This window comes from Pundamilia nyererei, unplaced genomic scaffold (assembly GCF_000239375.1).
Source record: "Pundamilia nyererei isolate P.nyererei 1_Seehausen unplaced genomic scaffold, PunNye1.0 scaffold00049, whole genome shotgun sequence".
Lineage (NCBI taxonomy): Eukaryota > Metazoa > Chordata > Actinopteri > Cichliformes > Cichlidae > Pundamilia > Pundamilia nyererei.
Window position 1 is genome coordinate 3,154,948 of NW_005187450.1, and position 15,892 is coordinate 3,170,839.

The following is a 15,892-nucleotide window of genomic DNA, read 5'->3' on the forward strand; positions in this document are numbered from 1 at the left end:
ACTGGCTAACCCTCAAACGCCCCAGCCAGAGTAATATTTGACTACGTCAGCTGACTTAATTGGGCTAAATTCAGCAACACTTGCATTATGAGGCGTAATCTGGGCATGTCATTAGCCAAATCACGCATTATATGGGTGGCAAAAATAGCCAGTCTGCCTAACGTCATCTGCTTGTGGTTAGGCTGGAAGTAGGCGGGGGACCTTATCTCTCCACTTATTTTTGATCAGGTGATGGTGGGTTACCGTCAACTTGTTGTTAGTAAAATTATTTAGGGTTATTGCTTCTAAGACTTGTACTTTAGGTAATGCTGAATGGTTCTGCTTAACCACAAAGATGCTGGTGCAGAATGAACTTGTTATCTCGTTACAACATTCCCACCTATTTATGTTCTCATAAAAGTAGGAATATGTGATATTAGTGCTTTGCAAGTATTGTTGAATGATTTATTTGATTCCGTAGTTTTCCCTTGATTCTCTGTTTGTGGCGTAACATAAGCTAGTACACTGAAATAAAAAGCTTCCTAGTATGTCTGTTGGTTTCGTTTTCCAGTGCAACAGGCTGTATGCAAACATAACTATTACGAGGATTGAAAGTAGTGTTGTGTAGTTGAATTATCCTATTGTGCAGTTTACTATAATAAAAAAAATTAAAATAAAATAAGACTCCATTATCTATGTAAGTATTGGATAAAATGTTTCTTTCTTTCAGTTATGTAATTCTAACAAGCCTGCTTATTAGAGGCCCCAGGTGCTTATGTAAAAGTACTTAAAAAATTCCAACCACACCAAAAGCCAGTTCCAATACCAACAGCATAAACACACCTTGTTTCCTTACATCTCAAGTCCTAAAGAAGTATTTCATTCTGTGAAGACAACATTGAAGAAGTAGGCTTGAATTGCTAAAGCTTAAATGGCATACCACGAGTTTGACCACACTGAGTTTGGTAAAGCTGGGTGATAGGTTTATAAATTTTGTGTTCTCACTGTAGCCACACTCTAGCACAGATACCAGAATGGCCATGCTATTGCAACTTGTCAATAGCATGTTAGCAATAGCATTCATTTTACTATTTTAATGCTTTTTTGTGAAGGTCATGATTGTTTTTTGTGAAGGTTCAATTAATTATTGATAAGATTGACTATTTGTTGCATATATATTGCAATTGATTGTGGTTTGATATATGAAATTTATCTTTTTTTTAAAAAAATTTTTTTTAACTGAGACAAACTAATGCTCCTGGGAGATGTATCAGAATTGTTAATTAGTTAAGTCACTGAGGTGGTGTATACTGAAGAACAGTAATTATTTTGATGCTAACTTTTAACCAGATTATAAACCATTTAATAACCATTAAACCATTTTATTCTTTTATTTTATTAAAGGGTTGTGTTGACAAAATGTGTAAGAAATGTTAATGGATGGATGATAATGAATTATAATTATAAGAAGTCTGTTTTAAAAAGTTGAATTAATTTTTAAGACTGAATTCTTGCACAAACACATTGGACAAACTGTAGGTAAGCAAAGTTTACATAATTGCAGTGTCTCAGAGTAGGGCTGAACGATTATGGGAAAGAATCTAATTGCGATTTTTTTGCCCCAATATTGCGATTGCGATGCGATATGCGATTATTTTTTAAGGTCTTTGTCTTCTGTATTATTAAACAAAGACAAGCAATACATCATATAGTATGGCCAATACTATATTACATTAATTTTAAACTGTTCTTTCCTGGAAGACAGACCTCTGTTATGATGACATGAGGTGATGCATGAATTGATGACTGACATTTTTATTTAACTTCTTCAATCACAACAATCACAATAATTTTAAAACTTAGTAGCGGCCGCCATTGTTGGAAACTGGAGTTTGGCTGGGCCGCGCTATGAATTCTGGGATATGGTAGTAATTTGGACAGCCTTCGGCGCGTCGCTGTGACATAATCGGTCTACAAATGCGGCCTCAGGAGGATGCAGCCCATGAATTTGGACATGTCCAGAGTATAATTGCAGCCTTTGCGGTTAGAAAATTGCACTTGATCATGTCGCGATATTATCGCAAATGCGATATATCGTTCAGCCCTACCTCAGAGGAATCAATTTCACAATTCACAATGTAATGTCACCATAGCAACAGATGGAGCTGATTCTGTCTATATTTTAAAAGTAAGGCTGCAGTCAGCAGCTGTTTTCTTTATTGTTACTTGGACATTTAGTATGGCAGTTGATTTGATGTACATCATGAGAGGTTGCCATCTGTTTAATGTGACACAGCAGAACATGAGATTGTCCCGTGAACACTTTAACTCCCATCTTTGCACCTCTTACTCTTATTTGCGTGGAAGAATTAAGACACCAGTTGAGGAAAGGAGGAGGAGTTAGATCAAATCCACTCTGTGTCACTGTCCTATCTGTATTCTCTACCCCCTCCCCCCAAACAAACTAAAACAACCCACTATAAATGGTGTGTAAAAAGTCATATTTCCTTTGTTTGCAGTGAATCAGACATTCTTCACCACGACAAGCAGTATGAACCTTTCTACTCATCATTCGTGGCACTCTCAGCACATTACATCACCACAGTATGTGGACAAAGTATGTGTATTTCATTTTCTCCTAAGAGTAATAGACAAATTACTGCCACTCACTGACAATGAGCCAGAATCTTTCAGTGAAAACTGTTTTGTTGCTAGATGTTATTTTTGTTCTTTTCTTTGTTTCCCCAGTACCAAGAAATCAATTGCTGTCAGTTGCTGCAGCGTGCAAAGTATTGATCGAATTCTCATTGCTGCGCTTGGAGAACCCTGATGAGGCATGTGCAGTTTCACAGGTAAGTGAGACAGTCAGCAGGGTGGGTGTAGTCAATTGTAATACATTAGTGTAGTCATTTCTAGTTATCACTGATTTGCATTTTCTTGTGGTTTTCTGCTTTCTATTTGTATGGAATTATGTATTGAAATAAAAAAAAAAAATTGTTTTTCTTTAGAAACACCTGATCCTTTTAATAAAGGGACTGTGCACTGGCTGCAGCAGACTAGATCGCACAGAAATCATTACTTTCACTGCAATGATGAAATCTGCCAAGTTGCCTCAAACCGTCAAGACACTTTCAGATGGTAAGACTCCATAAAGGACAAAACTGAAAAATGCTTCACTGTTCTGGTAGACAACATGATTAAGTTATATGGCCCAAACTGGAAATTCACTGCATTCACTGGAAGGATTTGGACATTTTTGGTCTATTAGTTTTCTATATACTATAATTATTCAATGAAGCTGTGAGTATTTATCTGCCTGGGCTGTCACAGAGGCCCTTTTGATTAACAGCCTTGACATGTGGTGAAACTCTTGTGCCATTTTTTTTCATTTAATAGTGGAAGATCAGAAGGAGTTACCCAGTGCTGTGAACCCAGAGCTTCGACAAAAAGAAGTACAAATGAACTTCTTTAATCAGCTGACATCAGTTTTTAACCCTGACCTTACCACCATCTTGGCCTCTCCATCAGCAGCACACATGCAGGCAAGTATTAATGACCCAGCTACTCTCGATTGCTATTAGCAGAAGTTACGCAGCTTCTGCTTTTGTTCCCCTTTCCTTTTAAATTAATTTTGTTAGCTGCATTTAAAATAATATTCTGTCACTGTATTGTTGAAAATTATCTGTTGTAATCATTGCATCTCTTGTTAATTACAGGCTGAAAGTGATTGCGATGAACAAAATACAGATCAAGCTGTTCAGACCAAAATGAAAAATGCCTTTGTGTCCCAGAATGTGTCAAGCTTACAGGAACTAGGTAAGTAGTTGTTCCAAGAGACTGGACCTTTGACACTACTATATACAGGTCAGGGTTTAAAAGTTTTATCGCAGCTGTTGAAAGATGGGAGACTAGAAATCTTGGGTTGTTTTTTTTTTTTTTGTTTTTTTTGTTTTTTTGTTTTTTTTGGAAAAATATCTGTTTAGTAAATGTCACCATTAAGTCACACTATGATGAATATACTTCAGTAATTGATTTTCCATACAGGAGTGTATATATACACTGTGAGTGGCTGTAATCCAGAATTGAGTTTGTTTTTTCCCCTACACATCCATGTGGAAAATGTACATTTTTTCCCTCCTATTGATTCAAAATGTCAGATGGTCCCTTGTTTACTTTTCACTCTTGAAAGCACGCTTGAGCTCTAAATTATACGTAACCTTGTAAAAGCACTTTTTCCTTTACAAATTGCAATGAAAATTTTGTTTCTTTAGTAATCCTGCCATTAATTAATTTAAAATGAAACTTAATGAGTTATTATTTGATTAAATTTTTGATTTAATGTAATTTTTCCAGGTGGGTCTGAGAAGTTGTTACGAGTGTGCCTCAACCTGCCCTACTTTCTACGCTACATCAACCGCTTCCAGGATGCTGTATCAGCCAACTCATTCTTTATCATGCCAGCCACAGTGGCTGATGCCACTGCTGTTCGCAACGGGTATTCTTTTTTTTTTTTTTTTTTTTTAAATCTACTGGGCTAATAAGAAATTGTGTTTAATTTTGGCATCTGGCCATTTCACCACTGGCCCCAACATTAAGTTGTTATCCTGTACTTAAAATACATAGATTTCACTCACTGGTGATAGATGTGACCATGGCTTTGGACACACTTTCCTTGCCTGTACTGGAGCCCTTGACACCAGGACGACTACTGGATATGACTGTGCTGGCTCTAAGCTGTCTCTATGCTGGTAGGTGGTTACATTTTTGGTTAAAATAAAACATACCATGTGATTCAGGCTGCTATAACATTCAAAAACCAAACTAAGGAAAAAAAAAACCCATCTACAATGCGTTTTTACTTGTTTAGGTGTAAGTGTGGCCACTTGCATGGCCATTCTACAGGTGGGTAGTGGCTTGCAACTTCGCTCTGCCTCCACTGGTACCAAAGAAGAGGACTATGAAAATGATGCAGCCACAATTGTCCAGAAATGTGTAAGTATTATAACTAATCACTTTTAAAAAGTCTTTAATTACTGTCTTACTAACATGTATATTTTAAAAAGATTTAAAAAGATGACATATATTTGTCTTCACAACAGCTGGAGATTTATGAAATGATCGGACAAGCCATCAGCAACTCTCGCAGAGCTGGAGGAGAGGTGAGTACCAATTTTGATTGATATATTGCGCAAATAGAAGAATAAATATATATTTATAATTGACAGTCCTAGACTGTCAGTTATAAGTTAAGTATTATGACTGATATTTTTAAAATTCTCTCTTCTCTGTTCTGCAGCATTATCAGAACTTCCAACTGCTTGGAGCCTGGTGCCTCTTAAACAGCCTGTATCTGATTCTTAACCTGAGCCCGACAGCGTTGGCAGATAAAGGAAAAGAGAAGGATCCCCTGGCTGCTTTGCGTGTCCGTGATATTGCAAGTCGCACCAAGGATGGCGCAGGGTCACCTAAACTTGGTCCTGGCAAAGGGTATTTTTAAATCTTAATAAAGACAATTTTAGTTCAGTAGGTATGCTTATGCATCAAAGGTCATTTGTGTGCATTAATGTTTTGCCTTTTTCTGTTTTGATCTTTTTTGTTTTCCCTCTCAAGACACCAAGGCTTTGGGGTTTTGTCTGTTATCCTGGCCAACCATGCAATCAAACTTTTGACTTCACTTTTCCAGGATCTGCAGGTTGAAGCTCTGCACAGAGTAAGTGAAGCAACAAAAAAACGTGGCTGCATTAAAACAAAACTGCCATTGTAGCCATACTGTACTTGCCACCGCTATCGCTGGTTTCAGATGTCACAATCGTTTGTAGGTTTAAACCCTCTACTGTAAAATTGAATTAAATACTAATATAGCTAGTTACATTCAAGCCTTCATCTCTTGTTTGAGGAACCAAAAGAATTTTTTTTTAAATTACTGTACCTCAGTTAAATCTTCATGGCTTCATATTTAGTATAAATTCCTTGTTGTTTTACAAGATTGCATGTTTATTTAAAATTAGACGCACAGATTTGAAAGTTGTTGTTTTTTTTGTTTGTTTGTTTGTTTGGGTTTGTTTTGGGTTGTTTTTTTTTGTTTGTTTTTTTAGCATTTTCATTCTTTGTTACCCTTTCAGGGTAGGAAATGAATTCAATTAATAAAAAATTCAAAAGCATCCAAGTATGCTTCAGTAATTACTGAAAGTATTTTGTGTTCCTTAAAAGCCGTTTCCCCCCTTCTGCCAAATCTAAAGGGTTGGGCAAGTGATGGACCACCGGCTGAGCTCAACATCATGGCACAGAGCACTTCCAGCCAGAGGGTTCAAAGACTCATTGACTCTGTTCCCTTGACAAATCTGCTCTTCACACTTCTCTCCACCTCCTACAAAAAGGTGCTGTCAGTTGTATTTGTAATTTGCATTTGCAGTTATGCTGTTTTATTGATTTGAACATTAATTGTGATATTGTGATACAAAAGAAACAAGCAACAGATTTTGTCTGGTTCATTTTTATCTTTGTAGTTTATCCTTTTTTATCCCTTACAAAATTAGTGGATGTCTAGATGATTATTTATTGAAACCAGCCATTTTCAAATGTAGGTATACTGCAGCTGACTTCTCGGGTGAATCCTGGAAACTTTCTGTGTCCCAACCAAACTTTTAAACGTTGACTTTGATTTCATTTATCTGCTGTTAGGCTTGTGTTCTCCAGCGTCAGAGAAAGGGCTCAGTCAGCAGTGATGCCAGTGCTTCTACAGATTCAAACACCTACTATGAGGATGATTTCAGCAGTACAGAGGAGGACAGCAGCCAGGGTATTTATTTTCTTTGGATTCAAACAATTGTTTGTTACATAAAGTATGCATTTACATAGCAGCTCAGTTATGCAAATAAAGAGACATACTGCTCCCTGTGTGCTGCAGACAGTTTTTTCTTAAATCCTGGGTTTAGGAATGCAGATGATACTCTCAACAATTCAGACATTGTTATGCTACTCCTGGATTGATTAATAAAAAAGCAACAACTTAAAAAATACAGACAATCCACTGAAAAACAGGGGATTACATTAGCATGACCATATGTATCTATATTGTAATTATGAAGCACTCTACTTTTGCAATTAATATATACAAAAATGCAATTTATTAAAATATATTGATAATTTAGGGTCAAACTTTCTTGCATTTATGGACAATTAAAAACAAAGATGTTGTCATCTAGCTTTAAAGGTAAAGGGGGAGACACATGAACTCACCATTTAAGGACTCAATTCTGTTTTAACATAGTGACCAAGAAGTGTTGTTTCATTCCTACAAGGTATGCTTCAGGTTTCTCTGCATCACAGTGGGGATTCAATTGGTGAAAGTAAAGTCACATATATTTTTACACATTTCCATTTGATCTGAGTTTCTGTCAGTGCTGAGCTGGATAAGATAACAAATGCAGTATTTTCAGTATTTGGGAACATTTTTAAATTGGTATAATTGAAGGAGTGAAACAAGTGTGCTGTCAGTGGTTAAGTCAGTGAGGTAATGACAGCAGTGCGAAGGGTAAACTCATACATACGCTCACAGTGATGTGATTTAAAAAAATTTTGTCCATCACAATAATACCAGTGTAGTTGACAGTGTCTACTATTTCAGCAGAGAGAAGACAGGAGAAGACAAGTGCAGCTTGTGTCTCAGGTTAGCAGTTTTCTGTCCTCAGGTCAAAGACTTGGTGTCCGCTGTCCTAAATTCATTTTTGTTATTGTATGTCTCACAATTTAGACTCTGAGCCTTGATCCTAACGGCCTAGAAAATGATAAAGCCACAGATGAAGTCTTTGACAAAATACTCCCTGTTATCAGAGTTGCTCTGCCTTATAATTCATATGAACTAAATTAAACTTGTTTTATCAAAGAGGTTCATCTGTGGCTTGTTGTTTTAAAGAATAATACCAGTGGTGTTGATATGTGGGATATTATTTAAACTATTAACTACTGAAGCTTTCATTAAAACTAGTTAATTATCTGAATACTTACACTAACAGTTACTGACAGAAGTCATAAAACATTTCTCAGTGATTTATTTTAAGAGCTTTACCTCTATTACTTTATCATCCTTTTGTCTTCCAGTTTCTGCCTCTTTCCTTTTTCAACAGCGACTCCAAAGAAAGAAGTTTGTTATAAGATAGCTGCTAATAGTAATGCTTTAAAAGTATAACATTTATTGCTGGCCTAATGACTTTTCAGGTCGTGGTTGAAATTAAAATTAAACAATTTTCAGTATGGTAGAAAATTATTTTTGAAATTGGCTGTGATACTACAAAATGATAAAATCCATTTTACCCCCGACTCTTGAATCTATTTTAACACAAATGAGGATAAAATTGTTAGAAAACTTATTTTTTTTAAAAAAGAAAAAAAAAAAGTGAAAAACTCTTGATGCAAAAATAATCAAGACCCACATCAAAGCAGTGGTATCATTCTTAAATACAATAAATTCAAGTTGTGCTTAATGAGCTTAAACACGCAATGCTACATCTTGCTGTCACCTGAAAAGTTAATTTTTGTATGTTGCATGCAGATGTGAATATCAAATTATTGTGATATTCTTTTGAAACACTAAAGTTGTCTTGTTTTTGTATTTGAAAACTTTCAGTGTAGTTGAGTGATATCACCTTTTTAAAGAATATGAATGTTTTGTGCATGGTAAGTGCACAGAGCACAATGAATCAATGAAATTTGTGGCTATAAATTTAAAAACATTATGGGGAAGGATCCAGAGCTAATATAGATGGTACACCCATGTAAACTAAACCAGGCAGTACCATCTCTCTAGATTGGTGCTATTAATTTGTCTCCTAGCTAGAGCTGGTTGGTGTCAGACACCTATTAGTGTTCACTGAAACCAGCCAGGTCAATGCTGCTCTGTTAGGGTTTTTTTTTTTTTCCTCCATAGCTAAGCAGATGAGTTTTACAAAGATGAATGCGTCTTATTCTATTCATGAACTAATTTTTTCCTCCAAGGCAGGGTCTAGGAGAGACTGGTCAAATTTGTAATTTGTTTTGTTAACTTAAACGCACATTCTCCAAAAAGTTGATTCTGTTCATCTGGACCTAGCGTTTTGTGGGAGAAACGTTTCGTCACTCATCCAAGTGACTTCTTCAGTCTCAGCTGACTGCAGGTTTCCCCAATCTTATAAACAGTACATTTGCATAATGACTGAAACCAGCCCACTGAAGGAAGGAACTGCTGGGAGGTCAGTTCCTTAATCTTAATTATGCAAATTCTCATAACCATTGATCAACAACCACTGACCAAAACCCACTGATCAAAGACCACTGATTAATGGCCATGAGTACCATTCACAGACAGTTGGGGAATGTCTGCAATCACAGCATTGTAAGATGTACCCTTAGGCCCCCTCCTCGATTCAGAGATGGTCTTTCCCTTTTCACGTAAATGGCCTCCTTGACTCCACTCTCAAACCAGCATTCCTCCCTGTCCAGGATGTGTACATCCTCATCATGGAAAGAGTGTCCACTGGCCTATAGGTGTAAATAGACTGCAGAGTCCTGGCCTGACGAGGTAGCTCTTCTGTGTTGTGCCATCCGCTTCGCCAGAGGTTGTTTGGTTTCCCCGATGTATAAATCCTGGCAATCCTCCTGGCACTTAACAGCGTACACTATGTTACTCTGTTTGTGTTGGGGGACCCGATCCTTGGGCTGGACCAGTTTTTGGCGCAGCGTGTTTTGGGGTTTGAAAGCCACAGAGACCCGGTGTTTAGAAAAAATGCGTCTCAACTGCTCCGATACTGCTGACACATATGAGATCACTACAGGTTTTCGCTTGGGCAGCGGTTGTCCTTCTCTCCTGGATCGACTGGAGCTTTCTTTAGGTGCCTTTCCAGCTTTGACAAACGTCCAGCTGGGATAACCACATTTACTCAGGGCCTTTTTGATGTGATGTTCTTCTGCCTCCCTGGCCGCTGTGTCTGTGGGGATGGTGTTCGCTCTGTGTTGTAGCGTCCTAATGACACCCAGTTTGTGCTCCAGTGGATGATGAGAGTCAAACCTTAAATACTGATCCGTATGTGTAGGTTTACGGTAAACGTCAGCTTTTAGATGTCCCCCATTACTGATGGAAATCTCACAGTCTAAGAAGGCTAACCTGCCACTCTTCATATCCTCCCTGGTGAATTTGATGTGTCGGTCCACCGAGTTAATGTGATCCGTGAAATGTGGTACGTCCTGAGATTTGATTTTCACCCAGTTGTCATCCACATATCTGAACCAATGGCTTGGTGATGTTCCAGGGTAGGCTAGCAAAGCCCTCTTTTCCACTTCTTCCATGTACAAATTGGCCATGATGGGTGAAACTGGGGAGCCCATGGCACTCCCATGTTTCTGCCTGTAGAACTGACCCTTGTATGTGAAGTAGGTGGAATGAAGACACAGTTCCAAAAGCAAACACACTTGGTCGATGCTGAGATCCTGGCCCTGAGGTTGGAGTCATCCAGTAATCTCTTACGGACTACCTCCAATGCTTCCGTGACTGGGATGCAAGTGAAGAGAGATGTAACGTCGCAGGGCGTGGCTCAAGAGTTGGGAGTTCGCCTTGTAATCGGAAGGTTGCTGGTTCGAGCCCCGGCTTGGACAGTCTCGGCCGTTGTGTCCTTGGGCAAGACACTTCACCCGTTGCCTACTGGTGGTGGTCAGAGGGCCCGGTGGCGCCAGTGTCCGGCAGCCTCGCCTCTGTCAGTGCGCCCCAGGGTGGCTGTGGCTACAATGTAGCTTACCATCACCAGTGTGTGAATGGGTGGATGACTGGATGTGTAAAGCGCTTTGGGGTCCTTAGGGACTAGTAAAGCGCTATACAAATACAGGCCATTTACCATGGTTTCATCTGCCTCCATAATGACATCTCTCACCTTCTCAACAAAATCCAGGGTGTTCTGGATGTGGTGTTCAGAACTGCCCACCAGCGGGTTGAGGATCGAAGCCAGAAACTTGGAGATGTTATAGGTGACCGAGTTGATCATGCAGACAATCTGTCCTAAAGGTGCACCCTGTTTATGTATTCTGAAGAAGTCACTTGGATGAGTGACGAAACGTTTCTCCCACAAAACGCTACGTCCAGATGAACAGAATCAACTTTTTGGAGATTTACTTCCCTGGATGATTGAGAATGCATCAAGACGTTAAACGCACATTGACAAAGTGGAATGAAAACCCAGTGGGGACTATTATGAGCAATGCCGTGCCTATTCTGAACCTGAGTGGAACCTTGTGACATCTGTTAGTTGTGGTTTGTCCTTGACAAGCATGCTGTATCAATAAATAAGAGCCACGAACTTGACAGCAGTGCACTTAAAAAAAGAAGAGTGATTGCATTTGTCATCAACAGATCACATCTGCTTACATATCCTACAAGGAATAACATAGCTGTCACCTGAGTTAAATCAGATGGCGAGTAAGGAAGCCATAGAGACTCTAACTTTCTTGTGAAACTATTATCAATAGGTCTTAAAAACCTGCTTTCAAAGAAATTACTCCTGTATCGTACTGCAGGCTGAGCACACAGAATCAAAATGCCTGTGAAACAATTTTTCAGTGTAGAAAATGTCATGGCTCAGCAGGTGAGGGAAGCAGTTGAGCTTGAGTTGGCGACCTATTAGAAACACAAGATTTAAATGAGTTTTTTCCCCTCATATTTAAATTCAATGTTTGTTATATAGGTGCTTTTTTTTTTCTAAATTCTTACTGTGAATTTTTATTTGGTAGAATATGAATTTTTCAAGCTATCACTGTAAATTAATGTACAGTATTATGTAGTTCTAGGTTGTGTGACAGTCAGTCTTATATTTTTGCACCAAAACATTTAAAGAGAAGTGTGCACATTTTATATTTTATCATATTTTTGACCGACTGACATGTTGATTGTAGCAGTGTTTTCTGCAGAAGGTGTAATAATGCATCCTCACGCTCTGTTCAGCACATTCAGATTCTAAGCAATCTGAGAATAACGTGTGCTTTATGTTCAGCTAATTCTAGCATTGTTTCTTATTTTTGCTAGAAACACACAAGAATGTATAAAATGTAAAAATTCTAATGCAGCACAACTTGGAGCTCATAATAATATAAGTTAATTTAGGAATGATTGTGGCTTTCCTCTCCACCATCTATGGTAGCTGACAAACTGCAGCATGTCTTTTGTTACTAGCAGATTTACTTCCACTTTGGATTGCACTTGTCTTATACAAAGATAAAAATATAAATCAATACAAATTAATATGTTCATGTATTCTCAGTGACAGCAATGAAAAGTGCATGTCTTTGAAGATAAATTGTGTAACATCCTTATGTAGATATTCATCAAGAGGGAACTGGTTATTGTTTGCTTCTTACTGCAGTCTTTGGATCTTGTTCACCACCTTCACTGTGTTGTACACTCACTGGCCACTTTATTAGTTACGTCTTGCTAGTAATAAGTTGAAAATTTCCTCATTGTTTGTGACATGGAAACAGCAACTTGCTAAAAATTTTAGTCCATATTGACATGGCATCATATAATTCCACATAACTTTTTCATGCCTGGCTACACGTTTTACTGCTTCTTTGCAGGGTAGTAATGTTTTGTTTGTTTGTTTTAAAGCAACTGGCAAACAACATGACATTGTTGTCAGGCAGCATATTTTTAAGTATTTTCCAAGTACACAGGGGCTCATAGTGTGGTTAAAAGAAGGCCATTATACCACCACAAAAGGACCAAATGGTCAATAAATACACTGCGAGCACACTAGCAAATTGGCCATGGGGAGAGGATGGTGTTACTCAAGTTAACCTAAAGCAGTCAACCTCGGGGTAATACTGAAATGCGTTTTAAGTTCTACCGTGTGAGCGGTTGAAGTTTTGTTTTTGTTTTTTTTAAACAAATGGTAACTGATGGCCAGTGTCCAGTGAGTGTAGTTGCCATGAACTATTGTGAAGCTTTGTTTTCCCTTTATTGGTGACACCACTGCTACATCACAAATACTTTCATGAATGTGTGAGCATTTTACCTCAAGATGTTTATGTAAATAATTAACTATTCTTTACAGATGATGACAGTGAACCTATCCTGGGGCTTTGGTTTGAAGAGACAATTTCACCAAGCAAGGACAAAGTGGCTCCTCCACCCCCTCCCCCTCCACCACCTTTGGAGACTTCTCCCAGACTGAAGAGCCCCAGCAAGCAAAATCCAAGCGAGAACGGCAACATTTTAGCTGGCCGTAAAGATCCCGAACTGGTGAAGACAACATATAGATTGTTGCTGTTACAATGCATATAATACTTCTTCTTTTTTTTCTTTTTTAATAGGGCTTATGACATTGTATCATCTCAAATCTTTGTTTCTGCAGTTCCTCAGCTTAGCATCCAGTATTCTGAATTTCATCACCACCTCGATGCTAAAATCCAGGAACAACTTTATCCGTAACTACCTGAGTGTGTCTCTCACAGAACAACACATGGCTACGCTTGCCAGTATCATCAAAGATGTGGACAAGGATATCAAAGGTATGCTTAACAAAAAAACCCCAAAACAAACAAAAAAAATTGCAGCTATTCAAATATAAGAATATTTACCTAAATTCATAATAATTTGCTTTGCAGCCCTGCAGACTTGAGTATTTTGACAACAGTGAACATCTATAGTTATGCGTTGTTGTTTCTTTTACCCCACAGGGTCTTCAGATGAAGTCTTTTCTTTAGCACTGTATCACTTCAACCACACCCTAGTGACCTCAGATCTTCCCTCCCCAGCATTGCAGGTAAGAGGTTTTGCTTTGCTTTCGTTTCTTTGCCACTATATGAAAAAAATCTTTTAACAACTACTTTCTACAACAAACTTAAAATTGATTTTTTTTTTATTATCTCAATTCTCATATTGTTTCTCTTAACTATTTGCAGAGCACCCTTTTACAGCAATTAGGTGTTGCACCCTTTTCGGAGGGTCCATGGCCTCTGTACATTCACCCTCAATCATTATCAGTGCTCTCCAGACTTCTCCTCATATGGCAGCACAAAGCTACTCTGCAGGGAGAACCGGATGTTCCTGAGTGTATGAAAGTTTGGGAAAGGTAGAAAAATTCAGTTTTTCTTATCTGAATATTTATTATTATGATCAAATTGTTTAAATGCCTTGACGCTGCAATCGAACTTAGATAGTATGGTTGTTGGCATTTATGAAAAAAAATGGTGGTGGCTTGATGGGGGCGACTTGTATAAATATCCAATATTGTAGTCAATAACAATGGAATTATTGTTTGCAAAAACATCACAGTTGTAGTCTAGCTTAGTCTTCCATACATTTCTCTTTAATCTGGATTTTTTTCCCTTTTTGCTGCCTGTACTTTCTCAGATTTTTGGGAACCTTAAAGCAACACGCCATCCAGGGTTCTATTCATGGCGAAGATGACCTTAATGTGGAACACCTCCAGCTGCTGCTGCTCCTTTTCCACAATCTGTCAGAGCGTGGTCGTCGATCAGTCCTCACCTTAGTCACACAGGCTATTACAGAGGTGGCACAGAGCAGAGACTCCCAGCTGAAAGCTGTGCCCCTCAATTTGGCCCGCCTGTTGCTGGTTTTTGACTACCTGCTGCGCCACTACTCCAAGGCTCCTTTATATCTTTTTGAACAGGTTAATACTTTCTTTCAAATTGTTATTTATATGGTAAATTGAATAATAAAGCTTTTTCTTTTTTCTTTTCTTTGTTATTTGATTTCCATTCATTAGGTAAAATATCGTCCTGCAAGTGCATTAATCTGGGTTCAGAGTAACATAAAGATGTCATTATGATAGTAATATAAGGCTAGTTTAGTATAAAACATACCAAGTCCTATACCTAGTAAATTTTTGCTAAACATTCTAATAACACAGTATTGTGTTTGGGACTCAATAACAGTGTTTACTCTGTGTGCTATAAATAGGTGCAGTACAACCTTCTTACCCCACCATCTACTGGGGCAAGTTCTGTTCAGGAAGGTGGAAAACGCAGCAACATCCCACTTTACTATGGATTCAAAGAGGTGGAGGAGAACTGGGCTAAACACTGTTCGACAGGTAAACCCAAATATTTTTTTAACTAAATTTCAGTTTAATCTGTTTGTAGTATATGAAAATTGAATTTTATCTTTGATTAAATGCAACTGTTTTAGATTCCAATGTCCAGCCCAAGTTCTACTGCGTTCTGTCTCCTGAGGTGTCTGAAGATGATATCAGCAGACTAGATAGCAAGGTGAGGCATGGACTCTGTTTTATGTGGTCTTAAATGAATTTTTGACAATACAGTTTAAATGTGTCTTAAAACATGCTTTTTATTTTATTTTTTTGTATATAAATACTAGGGGTGCAACAATACTCATATCGGTATTGAACCGTTCGATACAGTGCTTTCGGTTCAGTACGCATATGTATCGAACAATACAAATTTTTTTATTTATTTTATCAACCTTTCTTCTGACGATGCTGTCTGTGTTGAGAACTCAGTGAATCTGCGTTCGACTACTCCTCCTAGGCTGCACTGTCGAGCGCAGATCCGCTGAGCACAGCGCAAGCTAGCAAGACAGCTAAGCTCGTTGCAACATGGCAACTACCTCAACGCTAGCCGAATTTGAACCTCCCCCACCCTCATTCAGATCTGGCGTTTGGAACTAGTTTGGTTTTCATGTGAAGTATGACCCTGATGGTAAGCGCGTCATGGACAAAAGTAAAACAGTATGTCGGATGTGCCACGCAATGCTCAATTACATTGGTGGGAACTAGTGCGTGCGTTAGCTCGTTAATGTGTTGACGCCATCCAGCCCCACACACGGGGCGATCCGCGGTAACTCATTAATGGAGATTTGCCGCGTTATGGCGTTAATGTCATTTTAACGAGATTAACGCTGACAGCACTAGTGGGA

At 38.4% G+C, this 15,892-nt stretch overlaps 1 protein-coding gene across 1 annotated transcript in view; it reads left to right on the plus strand.

The window, feature by feature from the left end:
• The window catches only part of ubr4 (ubiquitin protein ligase E3 component n-recognin 4), a 54,622-nt gene that overhangs the window by 607 nt on the left and 38,123 nt on the right, over positions 1 to 15,892 (plus strand). The window contains exons 2-21 of the mRNA XM_013910794.1: positions 2,499 to 2,596; positions 2,728 to 2,831; positions 2,988 to 3,117; positions 3,376 to 3,521; positions 3,696 to 3,795; positions 4,333 to 4,474; positions 4,603 to 4,727; positions 4,847 to 4,971; positions 5,079 to 5,138; positions 5,276 to 5,466; positions 5,590 to 5,689; positions 6,219 to 6,356; positions 6,661 to 6,778; positions 13,047 to 13,234; positions 13,347 to 13,503; positions 13,672 to 13,757; positions 13,897 to 14,066; positions 14,348 to 14,627; positions 14,918 to 15,050; positions 15,146 to 15,225. Coding sequence (XP_013766248.1) covers positions 2,499 to 2,596; positions 2,728 to 2,831; positions 2,988 to 3,117; positions 3,376 to 3,521; positions 3,696 to 3,795; positions 4,333 to 4,474; positions 4,603 to 4,727; positions 4,847 to 4,971; positions 5,079 to 5,138; positions 5,276 to 5,466; positions 5,590 to 5,689; positions 6,219 to 6,356; positions 6,661 to 6,778; positions 13,047 to 13,234; positions 13,347 to 13,503; positions 13,672 to 13,757; positions 13,897 to 14,066; positions 14,348 to 14,627; positions 14,918 to 15,050; positions 15,146 to 15,225 — 2,671 coding nt within the window. The remainder of the gene's footprint in view (positions 1 to 2,498; positions 2,597 to 2,727; positions 2,832 to 2,987; positions 3,118 to 3,375; positions 3,522 to 3,695; positions 3,796 to 4,332; positions 4,475 to 4,602; positions 4,728 to 4,846; positions 4,972 to 5,078; positions 5,139 to 5,275; positions 5,467 to 5,589; positions 5,690 to 6,218; positions 6,357 to 6,660; positions 6,779 to 13,046; positions 13,235 to 13,346; positions 13,504 to 13,671; positions 13,758 to 13,896; positions 14,067 to 14,347; positions 14,628 to 14,917; positions 15,051 to 15,145; positions 15,226 to 15,892) is intronic.